The following is a 27,306-nucleotide window of genomic DNA, read 5'->3' as shown; positions in this document are numbered from 1 at the left end:
TCCAGCGATTTTTACGCACGCACCGCGCATTAAAACACCTGCACAAATAATAAGTGGAAGTAGGTATCCTATTTGTTTGAAAAGCAAGCTTTTAACATGGAACCCTTCTACATGATAAAAAGAAGTTTTTAAAGGTGTCTGTCTCCTGTCGCAGTCCAAAACAGAACCTCACCGAAAGCATACCTGAATCAGAGTGCAGTCACGCAGTTCATGCTTATATTTGTTCTTACAGCGCATAATAACACACAAAAAATAAGATGCCAGGCTGCAGTTATGCTAGAAGAATAAAGAATAACAAAGCAGGCAGGGAAGAAAAGGAAAAATAAAAAAAAGAATCGGAGAATTAGGGGGGATTTGTTGAATACGCATCCTTTGGTCATTCGCCTTTACTAATGTCCGTTGAGGAATGGGGAAAAAAAGGAGCTGAAATCGACAGAAGAAAGATTAAATATCATCGACTCTGGATCTGGATGTTGACTGTAAAGCAATGATGCTCCTGCCAGATAGCGTTGCTTCTCTGGTTTGGGAGAAACCTTTAAAAAGCTATCCCAAAAGCAAGGAATATCAGAGATTACCACCCGCCAGTGGATTTCATCTGTCAAACGAGAAATACCTGACTCTGAGACATTTCAGTCATTTCAGCAGGAACAAGCCCCCCCCTCAACCCCTTGCACTAGGAGCGCGTTCCGTCCGCGGCTGGAAAGAAATTCTCCGTCAGCCTTGCAAGCGCAGATCCTGCAAGAGGGTAAAAGCAGGTATTCTTAAAAAGAAGAAAAAAAGGGATCCTTGACGCGCGCCTGACAGCCACTACATGTTTAACTGAGATGGAAAACAGGACTCCGCATGTCAAATATCCACTTGCAGTAAATCCCTCGCATCCTTAACCGCCGCGTCCAGACGCGCGCTACACCGGTGCCACTAGAAGCGGAGGAGCAGGAGGAGAGACTTATCCATCGTTCCAGGTAAAAGCAAAAGGGGGAAAACTCCAGAGGACTAAAAATACAAAAAATTATTTTCTTTTTTGTTTGTTTTGGGTTTTTTGCTTTTAATGCGCTCACCTCTAATTCTGTCCACACCGAGTCCTGGTTACACCTGTCCCACGCCATCCAGAAACACTGAATGACGCTCCGAGAAATAAAAAAAAAAAAAAAAAACGAAAAAAAAAAAAGGGGGAAAATAAAATCAAGTAAAAAAGAAATCCACGCACGCTTCCCACTCGCTCTCACACAGGCAACTGCTGCCCCTCGCCGAGAATGAACCGAGGGCACCTGTCTTACTACTGCTTTCCATCACATGACAAAGCTATTAAAAGTAGGCAGGGGAGTGACTCCGCGTCCACTCCACTCGCCGGTGACGCGCGGCGAGCGGGCGGAGTCTGGCAGCGCAACATAGTAAAATCCCGCTGGGGCACTGCAAAAAAATCATCTCATGAAAGCCAGTTTATTATCGTTTATTATAGGGACAAAATCTGATATCAGTAAAAAAAAAAACCATCATATATGACCAGCATAAGACCAATTTATAATATAAAAGTTAGAAAAGCTCAGGTGCTTTGAGCCATCATTTTTTAATGTCTTACTTTAGTAGCTGCATTTACTGCTATTTTCAGAGATTTTAGAATTAGCTGCGCTCCCGTAATTTGGGGAGCAAGAGATATGGCCATACACTACGGAAGAGGATTAGGGCCACTGAAAAAAAAGTTAACTGATTTTTAAATTTTATTTCAGTTTAACATGAGAAGTCAGAATTCTGAGATTAAAGTCAGAATTCTGACTTTTTTCCCATACTATACTGAAATAAAATTTAAAAAATCAGTTACCTTTTTTTTTTCAGTGGCCCTAATAAAGTCAATGCTTATGTCATGCTGCAGTTGAAGATATTTTGGCTTCTATGTTTTTCTACATACAGGTGCATATTTCTTGAAAGATCTAATGCTTTGATAATGAAATTTAACACTATAAAAACACTTAAAATGTAAAATCTGCAACTTCAACTTTATAACAACCTCTTTTGTCTAATATATGTGCATTAAATTGATCTAAAATCAGAGTTTTTTTCAATAGTAAGGCTAAGATTTTGATTTTGGCAGTCAGATTATTTATATAAAAGCAAACTGCACCACATTTAGGACTTAAAAAATTAAAATCAAAACGATCTATTTGACCATTTATGACTTAATACTTCATACATTTCTTTAAAATACCGAATCTCTGAAACAGTCTCTAACAAATGTATCCAGATCTAGAAACTGAACTTAAAGTTAAGGGAGTTTATTTTCATATATCTGTGTGTGAATTTGAATTAAAAATTAAATCAAAAGCAAATTCAAAAGTATTTCAAAATTTCAGATGCTGGGTTAGATACCCTTTGTTTTCAGCAGAAACCCCAAAATACTGCATGTAAGTTGCTGGCAAATTATAACCATCCCAAAAAATGTTTTTTTGTTTTTAATCTTTATGAAAAATCCTGAATATGGGATTTGTCATTTGATCTATAAGAGGAATTTTCTTCTTTGTGAGGTATTTCCAAACTATCTTTAGCAATCTCTTTAAATTCAAATGTCAGTGTTTATGGTGCAGAGGATATAATCAGATAATTCTGTTGTTTTAAGGCAAGAATTCATTGTCTTCAGAAAGGCTGTGAAAAAAAGGACAGGTGGCAGTATGGATCTTGTATATAGTATCAACAGGATGTGTATAGACAACACCACCACCGGAGTGAATAAAAACAGAAGCTTTGTGGATATTTTAAACAGGTTTCTGTTAGGGAATGAACTGACGGATATACAGCTGGAATTATAGTCTCAATCTTTCTGTCGTTTTTGTACAATTTAAGGCTTTTTTTGAACGATTCAACAATAATACCATGACTTTTTAAACCAGAAGAGCTTCCTTTTGAAAAATAATCACTGTCATTGTTTCTGTTTGGACTACCTTTAGCAAGAAATGCCCTAGTTATATTCAAACAATACGTCCCCATAATAAGAGCCTCACTCCGAAGAATATGTGAACCCAATCCAATTTTTACTCTTGTAAGCCTATTAAGTCCACCTGAGCATGCATAAGAGCAATTGTCTCCCTAAATTGGTGAACCACATACAGTAAGTCTCATTAAACACTAAATTGCACAGAAGCCCATAAAAAGGTTGTGAGACTGGAAATGGGAATTGTTTCAGCTTGTGCGAGTCCAAGCTAGTGTGCTGTAAGGGTATTTTGGTTTAATTGACATCTCAGGCCATTTGTAGAATTAAATCTATACATCTGCGAGTGTCATAAGATATGCCACCCAGAAGTAGAGTCCAGATGGACCAGGGCTGCAAAGATAACAATATAAGTCAACATGAGCATTACATGGAGATCCATGGTAGATGGTTTTGTTTGTGCTGCAGATTAAAACACTAAATAACACTATGTTGAGGTTGATCCTTAAAGAAAATCAGTTAGCAATTTATTTTTGTAAGTGGAGTATACAGCCATAAACAACTGTAAGCCAGAAAGGGAGACATCGTTTGATAATTATGATGTCGACAAGTTGGGTTTTGTTGCCACATTTATAAAATATACATCTCTCTCTCTTTTAAAGCTGCATGTAAGTCACAGTTTTACAGTCTATCTGACTGTCCTCTTCATACCATTAAGAAAACAGGAATTAAAGATAGATATTATGTTCCTCCAATGCGTAGCTGTATTTTTCTTCCACAAACCCTTTTCTGCTGTAGGGTAGATTTTCATGTATTTAGCAGCAGAGATTTTTAGATATAGATATTGTGATTAAAAGGGGGGAGGATGCGTGGAATGGTCTTTAGTTTAATTTATTTTGTTTTTTTGAACAGGCCTATGATGAATAGCCTTACACATATAAATACGGTTCGACCCCAACCACTTTAGTAATAGTATGTTGAGGTTTGTTGCCCTAAGGTCTTCTGCAAATTGTACATTCCCAATGGGCCCTGAGCAGCTTAACTGCTGTTGCTAAGTAGAGAATCCCCACTGCATGATTAAGCCACCACCATGTATCAGGAGGGGGTGGGGTTGGTATTCTGCAACAGATTTTTGTTTTATGTAGGTCTATGTTCACTATATTGTGGCAAGCTGCAAACTCAGTGATTGTTCAGTTAATAGGTTATCCAACCTGAGCAGTGTATATCTGCAGGTTTTTTCCAATGATATACTAAGCTGCTTCACTGACTAATGGTCTTCTGAGTTGCTCTGGTTGGTTTATTGCTCTGCATTTAGGTCTTGATTTCACACAGACGTTGCATCTAAACACTGGTATATATATTACTTCTAGAAATAAATCTATTGGACAAAGTGTGACAATTTGTTATCACTCGTTGGTTTTATTTCATGGTGTCAACCTTCAGTGTGGACCAAACTCTTACATTCCCCTCTAGACCTTTCAATGTTGCAAACTCTCTAACATAACCTTGAAAATGCAGTCCAAAGGAAGCATTAGAGGGTTCATGAATTAAAAGAAACAATGACAAATTGTAAAATGCCTCTTAACTCGAAAACAAAGAGATATAACAACTGTCGGGTCACACATAGCGAGAGTTACAGGGTCTTGCATCTATCTCAATGATTAAACAGTTTCTAAAGAGAGTCAGTTGACAAGGGGAGTTCTCCAAGCCAACACGGGGCTAATCCACCGATAATTATTCTTGTTTGAATATTGAGTCTGGCCTGACTCACGGAACAGAGCCTACAATTTGCATATCTGGTCTCATTGAATCTGATATTAACATATTAACTAAAAGAGCAGAATATGCATTGATCTTTATTTCATTTTGAAGCCAAACATATTGTCTGTTGTTGACACTTCATCCATTCTTAGCAAACGGTGTCTTGTTTTGCCTTTTTTCTGTTAAGTGTGTCGCAGGCCCTCAGAGAGCAAGCTGCTGCTGCATACCGTGTGTGGGGCGGCGATTCATATCACTTTGTTGCATGTCATTGCTCCCAACAGAATCCATCCTAGCATCTGGCCCTATTAATGCATGGTGGCTGGATTCATGAGAATTAATTGAGGGCAGAGGTAAAGCAGAGTGCCGCATCCATCCATGTATCCTTCAGGACAATAATAAGACAGCTTATGCTTCGTTGTCTGGGCTGCCATTTGATGTGTTTTCAGATCTTTGGCACATTGGTCATTTTTTCACTTGATATGTCATATTGTTTTCGCCCTGTTAGGGGACAGTGGAAGAAGTGGATGCATTTCACAGTGGTCTCATACTCAGCATTAGCACAGGATGTAATGTCATACAGGATTTAGCTCCAGGAAGTTGAAACAGACACATAGTGCAAGTTGGCATTTTTAAAACTATGTGAGATGGTGGTACAGGTTTGTGTAGTTGTATAGTTATCACTAAACCCTAGTATGTAGATATAATTAGAACTAGTATATTCTTTTTAAGCTTCTTAAAACAACTTTAACAACCGTTATAAAAATTTTTGCAAAAGTATGTATAAACTTTGAAGTTTCTCACCTATTATCTTTCTTTAATAACTCCAAGTAGAATCCAGTACAAATAATTGTCATCAAAAATCAGATTATCAGTTAATAAGGACTACTTGAAATAAGACAATGCATTTGCTTTTTTCCTAATTTAAATTTAAACGATCTTCAATTCAAGAACAAATGCTCTTTTTTAAGAAAAAAATGACATATGTAGATTTGGATTTTTTTTCCTGAGGACCTCAGACGTCTCCCAAGGAACCAAGGAACACAGAAGGTTAGTGATACAATTATATAGAAGTGTGATTTAGTGTCAGGTTCTAAAATGATCAACAAATGCAACCAACCTAAACATAGCCGTCTGGCTATACTGGAAAGATTGTTTTGAGTGTATGAAAGAAAGAGTCTGAAAACTATGAGAAACTATGAGATATGCCACAAAAACAGCTTTTAAGTATTAGTGATCGGAAGACTGAGACACTGGAGCAAGCCATCAGAACTCCTATGGGTAGATTGCCACACCATATTGGGGAGACAGCAAGCAAATTGTAGGCTTTGGTTATAATCAGTTTTGGTCTCATCTGGCTCTGACCAGATGAGACCAAAACTGATTATAACATGCAACATGCTAAATGAAGCAGACAAAAAAAACACCATCTCCACAATGACATATGCTGATGGTGCCATCATGCTGGGCTTCTGCTCTGTGAAGATAACTGACAAAAGCCAGTCAGAGCTGAACAGCTGAACCTGAAAGCTATAAGAGACTGTAAAATACTTGAGAATTTTAGTTTGGAAACAACCTAAACATACAGTTAGCAAAAATGGAAACCTTTAGCTCAAATATTAATGAGTTAGAAGGTCCTTTTCAAAGTCCAAGGCTGGTATTAACAAAACTGATATTAATATACTTTATCTCCTACATTCGACTAAACATTTTTTTGTAAATATTTCAACCTCTAAATATGCAATACTGGTAGAAACATTTGCTACAAGACCTGCACCTGTAATTAAGAAAGTATTGATGTAAATTGAGCCTAGAGCCAAACGCATGTAACACTTTCCAGGTTTAAGTTTATAAGAAATAAACTTCTTTTTACACTAAACAGTTTTAGAGTTATTTTGTGTTTACCTATAGCCTAAAATCTCTTAAAAAAAAAAAAAAAAAAAAAAACACACTGAAGCTTATGGTTGCAATGTCAATAACTCATAAAAATATTCTGGTATAGGAATAGTTTTGCATGGCATGTGCTTGAATCTTGACCCACTGGAGGTCCACAATGTGACTTTTTACAATCTATGCAATTGCTTTGCATAAAGTAAGCTAGTGAGTAAGGATTTTACATCTTCTCTCTTTGCTGTGCCCTTCAGAGAACACATTGCTTTGCCACCCTGCGAGCAAAAGCGTGTAATCCTTTCTATCAATGAACTCCTCTGTGTCATTTAGCTGCTCCCAGGATGGCGGCTGTTTTCCCCACAGAGAGTCCAGCCCACATTATCGAGGCAAGTGGCATGAAGAGGCTAGGGCCAGTTAGCCATGGCAGAGACTTGCAATTTAAAATAGCATCAGCCTCATGTGGTGACTGGTAAACACAAGGAGAAAAAAAAGGAGCCTGGGGGCGCAACACAGGAACACCCTCTCCTTTCCGGAGCTCCAGCTCTGATATGGTAGAGCTTGAGTAAAAGTGCTTCCTTCCCCAGATACAGTTGAAAAATATCACCCAGTGAAGTGAGCTGTGCTTTCCCCTATGGGCTGGTTGTTGGAAAGACTGTTATTAGGGCTTGTTTAAGATCACCAGCAAGTCATGGAAAATGCATGCGAGAAGTGGTGCTGGAAATATGAGGAAATGTGAGTGAAAGCATGTCTTTGGGAACCTGGCAGAGATAAACTTGTGCTCTAGGCAGGGGTTTGTGAGAGAATTTTGTTTAGCCAGGGTATAGCACTCAGAAGGAATATTAAAATTTATGGACCATGAGGGTTTGGGTTGCAAACATGCATGCATTCATGCACTTGGTGCTTTGAAGTGCTTTAAGCCTCAACTTTAAAAATGCTGTAAAACATTGAACTGACACCACAAGGTAAAGGCACTAGGGGGAATGGGAGGAAATTATTAATATTATACATAGTCATCGTTTAGATTTTTGAAATTGTGGTTTGGTTATAACTTGCTGTAATCTAACCTGCACTAGAAGGACTAGAAGGTCAGTGAGAAAAATAACTTCCCAGACAAGATTTTAAACATTTGTAACAACTCCAACCCTAAGCGTTCTTACTGTTTAAAGGCAAAGACAACATTTGAACAACCTGGTCATTTGAACACAAAAGGTGGACAACTACAGCATGCTTTAAAAGAAACAGTCACTCTGAACAGGAGTAAAAATCCAGAAAACATTGTTTGAAAGGACTGAGATCTGCCTGGACATACAGTAGGCAACAATTGTTTTATCCATTCTTGTCTTTATATGACATTTCTAGCACAGTCCTTTTAATGTTTCATCCATCCATCCATCCATCCATCCATCCATCCATCCATCCATCCATCCATCCATCCATCCATCCATCCATCCATCCATCCATCCATCCATCCATCCATCCATCCATCCATCCATCCATCCATCAACAGAAGCAGCTTGATCCCATTCTCTCTAAATTGCAAGCAGCAGGTTAAATACACATTTAAACTCCTCCCCGACACCTTTTTTGCTCTGCCTTCCTTCTGAAAGAAATGGAATTAATTCAGAGATGTATATATGAAGAAAAAAAACTTAATTACTGAGATCCCACCACCATGGGCAAAATTACAAAATTAGGTACATTTCTTCGCAAACTGCAAAAACCTCATGCGAGTCACAAAAAGGGCCCAAAGCACAGCAGATGTTGCTTGAGCTCTAAAATAATAGTGAGGCAGGCCTGAATACCTTGACAGTGCAGTCTCTTCTAACTGGAAGACTGCCAGGAAAGAATTAGGTCAGCTAAAGTGCATTGTGCCTGGTGGAACTCCATGTTAAAAAAGCATCACGGGAGAGAGGAAGTGGGGAGTGTGTGGGGGGGTCTGGGTGGTGTGGTGGTGGGTGGCGTTTGGGATGGGGTGGGGACATTGTTGGGTGTCACACAGGTAGAAATTTCTGGAGAAGCACAACCTTTTTTTTCTTGTATCATGAAAACGTGAGCAGAAATGTTTACACTCCTGGGTCCAGATTGCAGCCTAATTATTTTCAGCAATGTAAAGGAAAAGTGGAATAAGAGAGAGAGAAAGAGACGGGGGGAAAATGCATGCGAACTGCAATTTTTTTCATACAGCCTGCATACAGGGTGTACAACCACAAGCCTGAAAAAAATCCTTACAGCACAATAAAACTGATTGTATCATCACCTTTTTTTCCCCTTACAGGCGGCATTTCTACTACTCTTCACATCACTTCTAAAAGGAGCATAGACCACTGAAGTACACTGTGATGGCAGGGAAGGAAAAAAAAAGCAGGACAGGGATGAGAGGGAAAGAGAAGGAGCAGTCAATACCCATTTTTGCCAAGACATGCCAGTAAAAAAGAGCAAAGAGACAAAAGCAGCAGATGGATGGAGATGGAGCTAATGCTGAAAGAGAGTGTGACAGTCAGTAACAAAAGGCAGAGTGAGCTGCTGGGAGTGATGGAAAGAGTCGGACAAAGATGAGGCATGAATTAGGCCCGGATATGTAGGCAAGGGGGAAGGGAGACAGAAAACTAAAGCACATGAAGGAGTTATAATGACGGGGAAGTGTTCACTTTAACAAAAAATGGGGGTCAGGAAAAGCTTAAGGCTGCAGCGACCACCTCACAAGACCGTAACCCAGATATACCAACCTTTTTCAGTCCAACAACATCCTCTATCTCAGAGTTAATCTTATTGTTGCCATCTTCCAAGTCCCCCATATAGCTCAGTCATGGCCTAAGATCTTTCTGCTTGCAGTGCATATCTATCTGCCTCATGTGTGATGTGTAGTGTTTGCTTCCTGGAAAGTCTCCATTTCAACACCCAGATGAGACAGTCGCTATCAGTGGCAAAGTGAACTCACTGCCCTCTCCCTCACTATCAAATTTTGTAAATAAAACCTAGTTGCTCTTTTTTGATAGGTGCAACATCTGCAGTAATAGAGATGACAGTGGTATTAAATAGTTTCCTTTCATAACAATAAAAAGTCTAACTAAAAATGAAATTTGAATACCATACTGTCAGACAGCCATCAGACAATATGTACGGGTTGCTTTCAGGTAACCTCAAAAAATAGACAAAGATTCTCAGTTATAATGTTCCTTTGATTTGAAGTTAGTTTAAGGAAATTCAGCATGTGCTTTCTCAAGCTTTATGTAGCATAGAGTAACAGTATTACCCCTTCGCCAATTGTTACTGTGCACTTACAGTCAAAATAACAGTATGCTATGGTTTTATAATCAGGAAAAATATGCTGTAATTTTCTTGATTAACTTAAAATACTTTTAACAAGATGCCGGGACTGGTGAGAGAAAAATTTTCCACCACTGTCCACCATCTGTTTCTATGCACTGCTCCTTAGCTGGATAAACGAGGGCTGCTAAAGTGTTCATGGATTTTACAAGACACATTGAAATTATCTTTTTAAATTAAAATTTGAAAAAAATGTTGGTATATGAAGGATTAAGAAATGAACTGCTGGCTGCTTTTGCTTTAGCGGTTGCCAATAAACAGCTTGAAATGCCAATGAACAGCCAGAAAGATGGTTGCTGCACCTGGCCGTCTGTTGCACCAGGTAGACGGGTTCTATGTGGTTTTCAGTCTGCAAAACTCTGGGCAGTCAAGGTGTTGTTGCAAAAAGAAAAAAAACAACAACTTTAATTTATTTTACTTAGGTAACATTGTTTAAGAAGCATGATTCAGCTTATTGTACTCCCATGGTTAGTGTGCTAGGAGCAAAAGCTAAAACTTTTTGTGTGTTCTATTTAATTATACATATTTTTTTTATTTTTCTCAACAATATTTCATTTATTTCTATAAATATTGTATTTATCTCTACAACAAGACTAAATAATGCTTATTTAAAAAGATAATTTAAATCTTTTAAATGTTTTTTTAATCAAATATTTAAAAATCTGTACAAATTCTCTACAGCAATTGTCATGCAAACAAGTGTGAAATACAATCTTTTATATTATAGAGGTTAAAACAAAATTCCAACATAAATGCACCATAGAACTACTAATAATACATCAGAAAACAATAATATAAAATCAATGTATAAGAAAAAAGCTATAGTACAGGAGAAACAAAGGAAACACAACTGTATAGTTTAGTAAGACAACACATTGGATAAAATAGAAAATAAATAATGAATAGAAAATGGTGAACACAGAATGTTAATGTGAATATTAGTAATTATTTAAAATAATAATATGTAAAATTACAATCTAGCAGGCAGTATTCAACACCCTGTTATAGAATAACTAACAGAAAAAATACAAAAAAGAATACAAACACAGATTTTAACTTTTACTGAAAGCTAGACTAAATAGATATTATTTTTGTTTTCTTTTAAAATAAATTTGACCTTTTTTGCATTACATTATAACATTACATTATAAGTTACAATATGTTTTTACTCCTGGTCTTTTATACTTTCAGAATTTCAGATCAGTACATGCCAATCCAACAGCATTAAAGTTTATGTAAGCATATTTTAAATTGTGCTGAGCGCTAATGCTGGCTTTTCCTAGTGAGTAGGCAACCTTATTGTTTTTGGCAGACATTTTTTTCCAGTCATATGTGTTATGCCTCAAGCAATTTCCACTATCTGGAGTCTAAAATAAATCCCCAAACTTATTTCAATATCTGATGATCTCTAGTTAAGATCTAGTGAAGGACAGACTGTGGGTAAGTCATTCAATTCAATCACTTCTCCCAGTTCCTGCAGCTTTCTCTCCTTTTTTTTTCTTTCCTGCTCCCTGGTTGTTGTGTGTGTTTTAAAGGTGCTTTGCTTCTGCTGGGACTGCCATCACTGCTGCAATAAATAGGATTAATCAGCCCTGGCGTTGGGCACTTTGGTCCAGATGACGCGTGTAATTAAGAAGTAATTGGCATGTCATCTGTACATGAGGAAATATGACACGCGGCAGCCAGATGCAGCCCCCTACAACAAGTGCAGCTCCAACAACCATGTCCTCAAAGGACTTTTTTTTGCACAGATAGATAACTCCTTTCCCAATGCTGACATTCCTGGTTTCTTAACATCTTCATTCACCCTGCAAACCTGCTGGCATTGTAATTCACTTGGCTGTTCATTTATTTACATGCTAACGCACTTAAACGCTAATTTGCTAACTTATTCATTTATTTACATGCTAACCCACTTACTGCCGCTTGCATTCCGTGACTTATTCATTTATCCACATTTAGGATGACACAGTTACTTTCCTAAGTATTCATTTATGCACACAGGCAACTCACTTCAATTTTCCCCATCTTAATTGAGAGGCCTCTCTATTCTCACCTTAAACAAAAGGATAGATTTATGGAGCATGATGTATAGCGGTAAAGGTATACAGTCCAGTATCCTCTTTTTTTCTTGAGATCAAGTCGGCTGCACAAAGGGGTGTAAACTGGCCTTATCTCTGCTTGTAAACTGGAAGGTTTGACTTCATGGTGTGCGTGGAAGATATTTGGACTAACAGAGGTGTGTTTTTTTAGCGCTTAAGCGTCCTCTGGTTGGAGCAGAAGACTCGGATTAAAAAGAAAATCAATTTAAAACGATGCTTTAGGTTCTCCCTGAAAGAAACACACCTCTTAATACTCCAGTGGCACCTTTCTGCAACTATTCCTTAGAGCAGCTCTAAATTTTGTTAACATCAGATATGCCATTGATCCAAACCTGCAGTGCATCTTTGTGACGAAGGAAATGGACAATATAAATCCTGCAGTGTCTTTTTATGACTAAAGTTGAAATATGCCAGCATTATTCCAACAAAGACTGTGAAAGAGTGAGCTGTGTACTTAGCATGTGACCTAAAATAGCTTTTGGTTCATTTGGAGTAAGGACTGTACGGCCACATTAACAAAAGAAAAGACAGGGTATCCATAACGACAAAGTGAATGGCTTTTAGAGATCCGCTTAATATTTTTCACCTTAGCAATTTCACACCTATAATGCTTATTATTTAGAGGTGCAACTAGATAGAGTTAGCAAATAAGAAAAAAAAAATGGAACTGGAAAAGGTAGGAAAAAAACGACCATGAAAGCTTCACTCCACTTGAACGTTTTTACAATTTGTAGATTTTTAAAACAGTGGGATCAAAAAGCACGGGGGGTTCAAAAATAGCACATTTAGATAGACTAGTCACACAAACATACACTTGTGGTGTACATATAAGACAAATAAAAATAATCTTGAATTAAAGGTGCAAGTTATCGATCCAAAGTTGACTGATCTTATTGATAGACTAATGATTGTTTGATAAGTGACCATTTCCTTCAAAATCTGAGTTTTCTCTTTTATCAGAAGGATCTTTCCATAATAGAGGGACTAAATATTTCTTTTTCTCCAATATGCTGAGTTGAGCAAAAAAAAGAATACATTATTATATTTGAACAATTTATTGTGCCAGCAGTATTAAATACTGAAAAAATAAACAATAAATGTTTTCTTACACATTATTAAACAAGACTTTATTCAGTAACAAGTATTAGCAAGTTTTGGACACCTATTATGCTTATTTATATTATGTCCTTTACTACCATTTTTAAAGCGCTTTGCTTAATGTCATCCATTTTTCATCACATTCTCGACAGATTTACACTATGTAAATAATCCCGGGCCAGGCTTTCTTTCTATTCATGTCTCTGCTCTAATGCAAATTCCAGTGTGACTCTGCTGTGATGGTAGTATCATGGTGTGGATTTCTTTTTGCAAGAACAGGAGAGCTGTTTAGATCACATGATGGCTGATATTGATATGTAATAATTTTACAGTCACAATCAATACCTTATTTAACATTTAATGAAATAAAAATTGATTATATTAATTTATTAGCCAATTTCTAAATTGTTTTTTTTTTAACAAAAAAAAATCCTAATAAAATACATTTAAGTTTGAAGATAAAATGAGACAAAATGTGAGAAGTGATATCACTGCTTTTATCAGACATTGAAGTATTGCTGCCTTATTTCAGCTACAAAAATATTTCTTTGCAGAACTCAAAATTTCATTTTTTAAAATAAGTTAACTGTGTGAGTCAGTCAAGAAATATAAGAACATTTTTAATCACTTCTGTTCAATTAGTCCTATTAGAGGTTCTACTCTTCAGTGGTCTTAAAGGAAAAGTACCCAGTCCAGGAATCCAAATATAAAATCTTCCACTAAACCCAGAGCAAACTTTTTATGTACCGTACAAACACATCTGTTTATACAAGCCAAGAGAGCTGATATTTAACCTGGGAATTACTTTATGGTTGCTAGACAAAACACATTTTATAGCAGTTTGCACAACTGCTGTCTTTCATCTGTCTGAGAAGAGCCAAGCCGCATTCTACATGAGTCTATAACTCAAAACTCAGCTGACATCAAAGCAGATTTAAAGCCTATGAAAGGAACAGAGACATTACAAACGTCTGTTTTCCAGCCATAAAATCAATTTTTGATTTGCAAATAAACATGTAGAATGAAAACTTTTATTCTGGAGTGAACTTTCTGTAATATGCAAAAGCATCTGGTGGAGCTTGGTAGGGAGCAGTCAACAAAGCTCCAACTCATTGGGCAATCCAGCATCCAATATAATTAATGGTAGCACATTTTTAATTACCCCTACGCAGCAGTATGCACTATGGCTTTGTTTATCGAGCCTCACTGATACCCATATTAACAAAGTTAGGTTAATGATAGAGGTATTTTGCTTAATAGCATTTTTATTACTCCCACCAAGCATGAAGCAATTAATTAACAATGGACGAATTAAGTTCCCCTTCTGTAATGGCCTACCAACACAGGACATCATTACCAATCGTCAAAATAATTCATAAAGCGATGACTCAGGTGGCAGGACGGTTATGGGGGAAAAATGAATATTCTCCAGCACACGTCTGGTTTTTCATTTTAGAGAGGAATAAATTATGGATACAGTCTGTCAGTGGACACACTGATGGTGCTGCATGCAGAGCGAGCCACAGGATCAAAGATGCAGAGCGTTAAGTCACAAATAAAAAATACAGTTGATATTAAAAGGTGACTTAGTTTTGGACCAAATACAAGTTTCCTACTGTAAACATCTTTAATTAAAAACTTTTTTCTTGGCTATTTTTAATCTGACCTTTGGAGAGATATTTTTTCACTGATCAAGTTTTAAATATGTGTTTTGGGAAAAAAACAAAACAAACACAAACAGGAAAACGCACGTCGATGGGGGGGGGGCAAACGGGTCAAATGTCCCAGGCTCAGGACAGAGGGGGCCCAAAATTTACACTCTGACTATTAAGAATACAGGTAGAAGTAATTTTTCAGAAAATATTTGTGATAAAAATATTTAATATTACAGCAACTAAATATATATATAGGTATATATAATATGTTTTCTTGAAATAAGGGGCCATTAGAACTCCCCCCACCTCAGCATTAAATGGTACGACCAGGACAACAGCGGGCTGCAACTTTAAAGTTTGTTTCACTGCAAACTAAGAATTTCAGATTTTCAGAAGTCCAGTGCACAGAAAAAAAGAGAAAAAGGGAAGGTGACACCAAAGGCTTGAAGGTTCTTAGGAGTAAATATAAAAAATAAACAGGATGAGTCAGAAACAGTTCCAGGAACTGAACTGCAGAAGAATGATGCCCATTCGGAGCCAGGTAAGAAGCAATGTTTTTATCATTGTGATTTTAAAGTATAGCATCCGCAGGTTGGGGTAAGGGGGAAAACACATTTTGTTTTACTGAAATACTTAAGCTTAGCACGAAAAGAGTAGAAAGATGTTTCAGAGATGGATCACAGTTACGTTCATTTCAATAATCCTGCACTGTGGCCAGCAAAAATCACTGATTCTGATTGACTGAATGTTTGTAATGGAAAAAAGGAAGTCTTTCTCAGAGATGGCAAATGAACTGCCAGCAGATTCAGAGGGCAGAGAATTTCCAAAGTATCTAACCCATTCTACCTCCCACAATGGAAGGGAAAAAATTGTTTGGCACTGGCTGATATACAGCAAGTCAAAAAAGGCCATATTTTGCCTGCTGTGCTTCCTGTTCTCTTATGAAGAAGAGAAAAGTTCCACTTTTGCACTAAATTCAATAGCTGGGATGAAAATATCCAACATAAAATTCAGAAAGCTTTATGAAAGATTTACAGGGCATCAAACAAACTGTACACGCAAACATTGTTATTGGAAATGGAAGAACCAGCTACATATTTTTCTATGTGTACCTGTGACTGGCTGGAGGTGAGCAGGCCTTAATTAAAATAATGATAATAAAAAACTACCTGACTATAGAATGTCCCAGGAAAAGTCAAATGATCTGGCAATGCTGTATATAGAGCATCAGCTTGCCAAGAAATTAGACTTTAAAGGGGTCATACTGTAGAATGCAAAACAGAGTTTAGATTGTCATAGATGAAATCAAATCAAATCAAAGTTATTTGTATAGCCCTTTACAATAGCCAAATGGTACCCAAAGTGCTTTACAACAAAGCCAAAAACAATACATAACACATATACAATATACAATTAAAAGTGCTGTAGTGGTGCAGTGCTGCAGGACATTAAAAGCCTTCCAGAGGTGCATAAAAATGAGCACACAGAAATATGACATCTAAGAGACAGTATTATCCTAGTCAGAATTAAAAGCTAATTTAAAAAAGTGGGTTTTAAGCTTTTTTTTTTTTTAAAGTCTAGGGTCAGTAGTGGTGCGGATGTCAGGGGGTAGTTTGTTCCACAGTCTGGGAGCAGCGACGGCAAAAGAACGATCACCCCACTGTTTGAGTCTTGACCTAGGGACCTCTAGCAGAAGCTGACCGGAGGAGCGTAAAGCTCTGCCACAATTGCATGAATAACGATAATTCAGTAGATGAAATGGACGTTCAGAGAAGTTCAAACCCCATCGACACCTCCTTTCTCTGCAAATCTCACAATTCTAAACTTCCACCATAGAACGGGCAAAATCAAACGAAGCACCGAATTGACGTCAATTTGGGGATGTTGCCTTATTTGGATCTGGCCTGTACTTTTTATCACGCTCCAAAATTGACATATAGACCAGCCCACTGGTTCACTGGCCCAATGGAGGGGGGGTAATGAAAAGTCAACTACTGGGACTGGACCAGACCTCAACAGAGAGCCATGAGCCACCTGTCCTCAGCCGGAGGAGCGGGGCTCGGGGCCAGTGACAGACATCCCAAATCTCCTGGAAGTTCTGGTAGTCTCCTCGCTATAGATAGTTGTGCACAGATGCCCGTGTGAAGCCTGTAAAGCCTAAATCAGAAACCTAAATCAAAGCCCAAATCAAACCCCATAATTGTCTATACTGTGTAGAATCCTTGAATCAAGAAGTAAATTAAAGAACCAACAGAATCAGAACCAGAGTGAGAAAGGAGCACAGGGCATTGGGAGAATGACATTGAATAACGGACCTCAAAGATATATATTAAATAACATAATCTTTTAAGCTTGCATTTGGAGGTAATCTCCCATTAAAGAACACTAGCTATATCTTTGTGGAGGAGAAAATGCAAAGACAGCAAAACTGATAGGGACAAAGTTGTGTGACTTTGAACAAGAGCAAGGAGCAAAATGGCAAAAAAAAAGGTGCATTGTCCCCGGTACCAGTGGAGTAAATTTATTTCCAAAAGAGCAGCTAAAACAGTAGCGACTGAGAAATTTAATCCACTGCCCTCACCCTCCCAAACCTCCTCAAACACACATTCACACTGAGCCCGAGTACACATGCAACAAAGAAGCAGAGATTAAAGCATTAATTCAGTGAGAGGGAATAGGATACCAGCATAAATTTAGAATGAATGTTTTGGGGTTATCTTCTCTGCTGACTGCCTTTTCTACTCTCGGCACTCCGTTGCACTCCACATACAAATGTAGATCAGGGTTACACCCTATATCCGGCAACATATTAAGCACTAAATTCTTGTTTTTCTTTGATAAGCTACATGAGTGTGTGTGTGGGTGTGTGTGTGTGAGTGCGGAAGTGAGTGAAAGAGTACAAGTGTTTACAGTGACAACAGGTGTGTGCGAATATGGAAAAATACCAAACTATTCATGTGCACATGCGTATATTTGTGCGTGAGGGCATGTCTCTTCAATGCATGGCTATTTCCATTTGGGGTGTTTCAAGCTGCAAAAAAAGGGTCCCTGTTGGGATATATTTCACCAGACACACCAGCTTCTCTCCTGGCTTCACGCTGGAAACCAGCTGGCGGGCGCTGGGGCACCACAGATGAACAGGAAATCGTGCCTCGTCGTATAGAAAACTGTTTTGGCAGCCTCCAGTCGTCATTAAAAATGCACCAACGCTGAACGCTCCCATTAATTTAGGCACGGCGTATTCAGCGAGTGTAGCCCCCATGTACAGTCTATAAAACACAGCAATTAAAACAGGTACTCTTGGCTTCATCAAGGCCTAGCCAAGTGTAATGGTCTGGAAATATGAAAAATACCTCCAGCACCCAATGTGCAGCAGGCTGCTGCATGCAGCACAGAGTTAGATATGGAAGAGGAAGATGACGTGATTTAATCTTCCTTCCTCCTGATAACGGGAGAGAAATCTGTTAGTGTTCCAGCTGTGGTGTTTTAGATAATCATCACTGAGGTATAAATTTTTACTTCAAGTCGGTCTATCAGCCTAATGTAGAATAGGAAAATGAGCAGAAGGGTATAATGGAAGGGAAAATACTTTTAAAATGAGAACAGGTGGGACTTGTAACCCTATCAACATGTAATATATCACCCCAACTGTGTTACATGGACAACATGCCTATCTGAGTTGTACAAGGTAGAGGGCATTCCCAACTGGCCATGACATAATTTGACTGTCGCATGAACAACTTGCACCTTGGCATTCAAGGAGAAGTGCTAAGATGTAGGCCATCAAAGCATGCTTTCAACTGAAACCTGAGTAGGTTACATTGCAGAGCAATCACATGAGTGGAAGAGCCTTCAAGACTTTGATGAACACTCAAAGGGAGGAAGAGAAGTGGTTGCATCATCCTGTCCCAGAGCAACTTTTTTTTTTTTTTCCACTCCACGTCTAAAATCAGCCCAGGCACATAAATGAATGCACAATCGTTTGGAATCATCTCCCATTTCTTTTTACTTTGCTTTGAGAAATTAAGACACCTCCTGAAGATGTCTCACAAAGCAGATTCTCTGAAGGTTTAGATGCTAAATTATGTGCATTGCTCTGAATTACCACTAAGTAAGACAATTGTCCTTCAAATTTTTAGACTTCTACAGTAGTTGCAACTCAAGGTTTTAGGTTTTTGACAGTGTTTTAGAGAAAAATGTAAATGACATCCACAATTCAAATCAAGTTTCAAGTCTGTATTTAGAAATTCCAAGTCAAATCTCACATTCTGGTAACTTTTCAGGTTCATCTTATGTATTACATCTAGTCTTTCTAAGGCTCTGAATTGCTGAAGGTTATACATTAAAATGATGTACTGGATAGATACTAAATATAAAATTTGGACTTCTCAATGAACAGCTTCCATCTGATTTAATGTGAAAGAAATTCATATGTTAAAAACGGAAACAGAAAAGCTTAAGTATTGGAGGTTATGCAAGATTTCACAGTAAAGTGTAAAAGAACTTTACTTAAGATGTATAGATATTTCTCAACAGCAAACCTTTTGTAAGGTGCATTAAAGAATAAGGTATTATGAGTTAGTTCGTGAAAATGTATAGTGACTAATTCACAATTGATTCTATGAGATAAGGATTGTTCTTCAGACTTGAGTCCCAAACCTCAAGTTTAAGTCGAGTCACAATTCTTTTTCTGGCTGGAGTTTAATTCTTAGATTTCATATTTATCTTTGCCAACAGAGAAGTTTTAGTGGTAAAGTAACCGCAATGCAAATGTAGCAATTAACAGGATGGGGAGCGATTTTTCGAGAAAGTAAATAACAGGAGTTTTCAACCACAATGCTTGTGGACCACATTTTGAATACATATTTTTCTATAAGGATACTATTAAGCTCTTTATATGATTTTTATCAGTGATGGATTATGTCCCAAGATTGGATTACAGGGTCAATAACATGGATTAATGAAATTGCAGCCATGGATAAAACCACACCACACTATTGTTGCATAGTAAATACTTCAGACAGATAATAAAACTAGGACATAATTATGTTTTACAGTAAAACTGTACTCTCTGACTACTGTGTAATGACTAATGGCAGCATGATTTTAATGACTGCTCTTGCTGCTTCCATGCAATAAGTCAAAAATGACTAGTTCTTTACATATTAAAACATGATAGTAATGATTTTGTGTGATTAGGTATAGCTGGATAACAGATTTGGCCAACTGTCAACCGACCAGACTAGGCTATGTTAGAAAAAGTATTCTTTCAAGAAAAAAAAAAAATTAGAAAAAGGATAGATAAAACATTTTTATAAAGGCTATGAACTTTACGAACAGGTGGGAAGATTTAAACTCAAAAAGAGGGAATTTAAATGAAAGCGTTCATCCTTGCCTTGATTGTCTTCAAAAATGTATTGTGGTTGCAGAACATAGACTTACGAAAGGGAAAGCCAGTTGCAGATGGGAAAACATGTTTTAAACAAGGCGGCTTGAGTCACAATGTTTTTTCTTTTACCTAACAGCAATTTCATCTGCACACAAATAAGAATAAAGTGAACAAGGAAGAGTTATTATGAGGACAAACATAATAGACCAAATCGACTAATTAAGCAAGACTGTTGTTTTTAAATATCTTCATACAAATCAAAAGCTAGCCTATAATTTCATTAGTACATTTATGTTGAGAAATATATAGGAGGTATATATAGGAGGTAGTTCAGCTGTATTATTGAGGTGTGTGGAAGCAGAGACACATATTAAAGGGGACACCAGACCTGGAGGACCACAACTGACAAGCCTGCCCTACAGTAGCACCAGTGACATAAATCTAACTTTCCCTCCTGGAACTCTCACCACCATATCTGATCTTTGATAAATGGAAGATGAAAAAAAAAGTAAAAAAAAAGAATATATATATATATATATATATATATATATATATATATATATATATATATATATATATATATATATATATATATATATATACACACATTTTATATATGAATTGGGAAAGTCCTTAAATGTCACCACTTGACCTTTAGAAGTGGTTAATAATAATATACGCCATATGAATTAGTGTTTTGAGCAACTGCTGCAACAGAAAATTGCTGGAGTGAGATATCTCTCAATTTTTAATTGCATGACTGATCAGCTGTTTCTGCTATTGGTGTCTTCCCAGATGTTCCTGTTATGCCGGCAAACATTGCTGGAAGCAGCATCACCATTAGTGACATGTTAACATAAGAACAAGTTCCCCGATTGCAGCACATTAATTAAAACTTTCCTCCATTACTGATCTGTGGTCAGTGCTAGATTGCAGCCTCTACTCCCTGTTTACTACAGCCAAACGTGATGATGTAATATGGACAATGATGGCAATGCGCTCTGCTGTGCTTAGTTAATTCCCATCCAACGGAATGAAAACAACACAGGTGCAAATTTCCTTTTTTACAAAGGTAAAAGTTCACTTAAAATATAAATTTCAGTTGAATGGAAAGTTGAACGGGTTCTGCTTTTCCCATCATAGCAGCCTCATATGTTCTATTCCTGAGACGAAATAAAATGTTGCCGTCAACACCTTTCCCAGACAGAGCCCCTTGTGGACCTAGTTTACTATTACCTTTTCTAACATAGAAAGTATATTATAGATCAGTGCTTCTATGTTTGTTTTGTATCTGTGCTTCTCTCTCCCTAAACCCCCAGTCAGCCATGGCAGAAGGCCGCTTTTTTCTTTCTGTTAAAAGGAAGTTTTTCGTCTGCACTGTCGCTGTATGCATGCTTGGTGTGAGGGATTGCTATACAGTCAATGACAAAATGCAAGCAACTATGTAGTCACCACATGCTCATCCTCGAGGATGCATCCTGCAATTCAATGACTGAATGTAATCAGCTAGTTTCCATGAGATAGAAAACTTTTATCAATATAACTTAATGATCTGATTAAATTGTCTCTGTAACATGCCTTGGGGTGATGTGTTGTAAATTGGTGTGACATAAATGAGACAAATTGAAATTATTTGAATTGTTTACACCTCCACTCTGTAACAGGTTTGAGGTTTGTAAATTAAAGTCCGTAAATGTTTTAAAGACATAGAAAACATAATGCTTGTGCCTTATTTGTTTTTTTCTGTCACATTCTCGTGTACATCATCACTTTTAAGACGGTCAAGCTCAAACCTTCAACAGTTACTAAACCACGTTCACATACAGACCAAAGACAGAAAAAGCAATTTGGCACTTGGACTAACTACACAGCGTCTTGTCTGGGAATGGATTTAGTGATTTTGATCTTTTTTTGTCCCTGTGCTCTTTGTCTCTATTGTGAAGACTTAGAAAATAGAGTGAGAAAGAGAGGGAGGTGAGGGCAAAGAAAAAAAAAAACAAGTTTGACCGAAGCCCAGTCAATTATCTCCCAGGTGTTTGACTGAAGTGATTGTAAGCGATCACGGCAGTTCCCACGAGCCTTGGGCCGAGAAGAGCTGGAATTAGCCACGAACAAAACCCAATTCAGTAGAAGTGAAGAAACAGCAGTTTTTGAATAAAACCAGACCGAGAATGCAAAAGAAAAGGTTTTTCTGCAGAAGATAAAGTCAAATCTTGGCTCCTTTGTATTCCGTTGGCCCCTTCTTACACCCTGTCTATCATATAGCCTGGTCTTATAAGTAAACTGTGGATCTGGAATTGTGTCTGTGATGCTTCCCTTACCTTATTGTACAGAGGTTAATTACCAGGAATACGTGAGAAAATTATATTCACAAAAAAGCCTTATGATTGGTCTGCTTCCACTGACTTTTTATTAGTCATGTGTGGTATTCATTTGGGATAAATCCGAAACCAGATACTTTTTTTTAGACTTATTTGATATCAAGTAACCTCATTTACAATTCTCTATAAAAGTGTCTATTCAGACTTGCAAATTACTTCACTTTCCCACCTGATTCCCTCACAATGATTAAGTTATAACCTGTACATAAGAGCACAGTGTGTGAAAAACATTGGACATGTTTTCTAGTGAGAGCAGCTTTTGTTGTGTGTCTCACATTCTTCTCAGATAGAACTTAGTTGCACTGAGGAAAAGCAATTCTAGAACTAGAACAAAGTGTTTAAAAAATATGAATAACCCTTTAAATAAAAAAAAAATAATAATCTTGTCACATCAAATTTGTTGTTATATTTTTGAAGCTGACTAACACACAATTAAAGTTGAGGTGGAAGGAAAGGAATAGATTTATTTTTAAAACAAAAAAAGGCCTTTGTAGAAACCCACTATACCCCAATAGGAGCAGCAGATACAGTATACAGAAAATATGTCAAAATGACAGCTAATGATCAAGCACTCTAAAGATTTATCATTTTTAGAGGAGTGTCAAAATGAAGTGTTTGTTAAAAAGAAGCCATAAGAAGTCATATAAGCGGGGGATCTGCCAAAGGCTTCACACTGTTAAAAAAAATAAGAATGGTGGCAGCTCTATTGCACTGTTAATATTCTTTTATTCTACAAGGATAGAGAATCTGGTCAGTGTTGATGGGAAGATGAATGGGAATATACCTGACAATCCTAAAAGAAAACCTGATAGGGGCTGTTAAAGAGGTGGGACTCTGGGTGTTTCCTCCAGCTAGACAATAAAACCAGCCAGACCTACAATGGAGTGGTTGAAGTTGAAGTTTATTCATTGGTTTGATTGGACCAATTAAAGATTAGAGCTAAATCTTGGGCTGATCTTTAAAATGTTTGCAAGTAATAACATGCAATCTGATTCTAAAAACAGATTTTTCTGCAAACACAATTCATATTGCATTTGTAAAATAATCACAGCAGGAGACACAAACTGTTTAGTGTTTGCTTTTTTGAATATGAAGATCATATTCTAATAACCAACCAGTACACTCTATGTGTTGAGGATTCTCTAATGCAAAATACTTACCAACCACCAATTGATATATTAAACCTAAACTTAAACCTTGATTACTTCTTTATTTTAACTTTTAGCTCCTTTACAGACAAATCAACTATGAAGTAGGTAGGACTGTATTGAGATATTATTAATCCAACAACCAACCTGACACCATATCAGGTTCTTAAGAGATGAAATTCAACCATAAAACAACTAATTTAGAACAAGATGAAATGAGGGTAAATAAGGGTCAATATTTGCAAGATTAACACTTTCATTCAAAGAAATGTTGTTTGGGAAGCTGCCCTGAAATGTGATTGCCACAGAGAGGCAACATCTAAGGCCGCTGATGGAATGTGGTAACTCGGGAGGGATTGAGTTCTTTTTTCCCCTCCCACTAACATACAACCTCTTATTCAGACAAGTCTTGTTTTACCTACAATGTGGGGGAAGTATTTTGTAAAACCTCCTGCATGCGGGGACTCACAGGTACATATGGGAACATTAGACTGGTCCCCACATAAGTTCTGTTCTTTGAGTTGGGGTTAGGTTTAGGACTAAAGCACTAAACACTGTGCGAATTTTGGGGCGATTTTCCAGTCGTGCGAGGATCTTTCAATCTTTCAGCCTGATCATGCGTCGTGAGTCGTGTGGTGTGCAGGGGGTAACAAGGAGTGATCAGCCTCTCACGACCACATCCCGATCAGGAATCGTGAGGTCAAATCATACATGATTGATTTTCTCCTGACCGTCGCGAGCAAATCGCTCAGAGCGCATGTGCAAACAAGGATTCCTCTGTAAACACAATACACAATACTTTTTAGGGCTTTCTGCACAAAATTGCACAAATTGCCAAGGCAGCACGTTTTACTATAGTGAGCTTCATATTATTCTTCTACATGTTTGGCTTCCAGAGCTGAGTCCGACATGGTTTTAAGTCGTACAGTGTGAGCAGGTAGACTGCATGAGAACGTCGGGGCAAACATAAATCGTGAGCTGTGAACTCACACTCTACCACTAAACCCTGCGGTTTAGTGGTAGAGTGAGTTAACAAAGAGATTTCTGTGATAGTACAGACAATTACTGGGGAATTACTGCAATTTGCTGTGTTTAAATAAGGTCCTATACATTTATGGAGTTTATTGTGAAAGTAATGTATAAGTTGAGAGGAATTTACTGTAAAAGTAATGCAAAAAAAAACACATCAACCCATCCATCTTCTCCCGCTTATTCTGTCAGGATCATGATGGGGCTCATACATATCTCCAGCAGTCTACGGGCGTAATACCCTGGAATGGGTCACCAGTCCATCATGGAGCAACACAGAGACACACAACCATGCACAAACGTACACCAATAGACATTTTTAAGATGTTACATGACCTAGCATGTCCTACAGGAGAACACCAGAGCACACAGAGAGAACTCCATGCAGATGCTTGGCTTGGAATCAGATTCAGGATCTTCCTGCTGCAGGGCGACAGTGCTACACAATGCACCAGCGTACAGCCACAAATTAGTACTGTGAATTTACAATCCTTTCACAATTACCCCTGAAGAAATAACTCTCCGACATAAAGCCAATGTTAGCCAAATTACATAATTTTTATGTATATGCTTTTCAACATATGGCAAATGTTAAGAACTTAAAACATGAAATAAATTTGACTTTCAAGTCATAACATCCAGAGGAATTGTGGTGAAAGTGGTTCTTCAACTACTTATGTCATTCAACTTATCAATTAGCTGTGTCACAATAACAGTTAAAGGATATGAATGAGGCATACATGGCAGGATAAGAAGGGAGGGAAAACCACGGCGGGATTTCATAAAGGGCTCAGGCACTCCCCTCAATGACAAACTTTACAATGTGTCCACACACTACAGATTTGTGTGAAAATCTTATGGTGTAAAGTTGTCTTTAAAAGTATAAAAAGAACTGGGCTTCTTAAAACCGAGCCTGACAACTGATGCAAAAAACTGTGATGCCCACTCAAAGCCAGTAAGTTTCTCAGATAAGGTGTTCAAGTAAAGGGTCATTGTTTTCTCTTTGAGCATCCCTTGGGATTGATGCCCAGGAAGCATCTGTTAATGAGCAAGGATAGTTTCAGGCTTAAATAGACTCATGTACTGCAGACAGCATTTATCAAATGCAGCAAAAGAAGGTTCAGCAATACTGGGCACTTTCTAACAAAAGATGAACTGTGTCATTAGATAAACATTCACTGAAAAGTAACATGATTATTATCTTATTAAAATAATATAAGCCTATTGCTGTAAACAGTTAATGCTACTTACCTTCGCCATTCAGTTTGTAGAGAATATAGAAATTATGCCTTCCATTCAACATTGTCTCAAGTTTTGTTATGTATTTTATATACAGTATTTCACTGTAATAATACAATTAAATGCTGTGAAATCATTGCAGTTTTACTATCCTGGTGTGATATTATAGTTCTTATTGTGCTATAACAGTTTTTTTAGAGTACGGAATTTTAAATAAGCATTAAATGCTGTAAAATTCATTCTTATATTGTATTTTTTACAGATATACACTTGGATGTTACAGGGGAATACAATTAAAACAACTTAGTGTCAAATAAGACTGTTGATTATCGTGAAAAGCTGGTCATTTTTAACAGTGCAGGAACGAGTTAAGCAGAGTTAAGAGTAGAAAGGCATCTTGCAAATGAACTAAATCTCTTAGGCTAACTACCAATAAACTAAACTCATCTGCCTTGGATAAACCTTTTTAGACCATCTGAAGTATAGAAAAGAGCATTAGGAAATTAGTGGGAATGGATGTTGAACATAAAAAGACATATTTCTCACACAATAAATCCAGACAATAAAACAGTATGCCAGTTAATATAATCTGACAAACTGAATAACCAACATTTTTTTGTCAGGAAACACTTTTTTAAAATGAACTTTTATGAACGTAAACAACTGCTTGATTGATATTTAGCTTTACAAAAGTGCAAATTTTTCAACACAAATGTGCTGACAGCCCTGACTTTATGCCACTAAAAATCAGACATTAAAGCTTGTCATTAACATAAAAAATGTAAATTCATTCAGTTCCCCTGAGCTACTGCTATACACGTACAATATACTGTAAAGAGTCATCTGACAATTTTCCTCACAATGATGTTAGATTTATCTGGAGGATTTGATTGTTTATGCAAATTCTGCTATCTTGTGCAAATACTCAAGCCAAACCTGCTTTCAAGGTGAGACTCCTTCCAGTGACAACAGCAGGAATAGACCAGTGCTACATATAAATGTGTTTTATTAACATTAGCTTGCTTAAAACTCTTTCAACTGATCCACAGGAAGTAATAACAGATGATAACAGTGAATCTCAATAAATTTTGTTAAACTAAAGGGCCTTGTCTGTATTCTTACATTTCCCGTCATCCAATCAGGCCACAGATTGAAATTAGAATGAAAAAGCATAAACATGAGACTATTCTATCCGTAATCCAGTTTACATTCTGTTTGTAATTCTTAAACAAGGCATTGCAATTTGTTTTCTTACTAAAATGAAATACTCCTAATAACTTTAATTAAGAATTGTTAAATTTTTCTTTTAGTAGGAGAAGAGGAATTAATAAAAACTTACAAAAAGTGTGCAGGGTAAGTATTATAAGAAT

At 37.2% G+C, this 27,306-nt stretch overlaps 1 protein-coding gene across 10 annotated transcripts in view; it reads right to left on the bottom strand.

Moving 5' to 3' along the window:
* The window catches only part of ppargc1a (peroxisome proliferator-activated receptor gamma, coactivator 1 alpha), a 485,324-nt gene that overhangs the window by 56,130 nt on the left and 401,888 nt on the right, over nt 1-27,306 (bottom strand). For 2 of the 10 annotated variants that reach the window (XM_038274351.1, XM_038274352.1), the window contains exon 1: nt 1,059-1,304. The exons of 5 other annotated variants lie outside the window; for them this stretch is intronic. In XM_038274351.1, the coding sequence (XP_038130279.1) occupies nt 1,059-1,106 (48 nt within the window). In that variant the 5' untranslated portion in view covers nt 1,107-1,304. Of the gene's footprint in view, nt 1-613; nt 800-1,058; nt 1,305-27,306 lie in introns of those variants that run through there. 3 more of the 10 variants (XM_038274358.1, XM_038274357.1, XM_038274353.1) reach the window with 3 other exon arrangements.

This window comes from Cyprinodon tularosa, unplaced genomic scaffold (genome assembly GCF_016077235.1).
Source record: "Cyprinodon tularosa strain WSP-4 unplaced genomic scaffold, ASM1607723v1 ctg91, whole genome shotgun sequence".
NCBI lineage: Eukaryota > Metazoa > Chordata > Actinopteri > Cyprinodontiformes > Cyprinodontidae > Cyprinodon > Cyprinodon tularosa.
The sequence above is the reverse complement of the archived record's forward strand: the minus strand, read 5'-3'. Positions and strand labels throughout refer to the sequence as shown.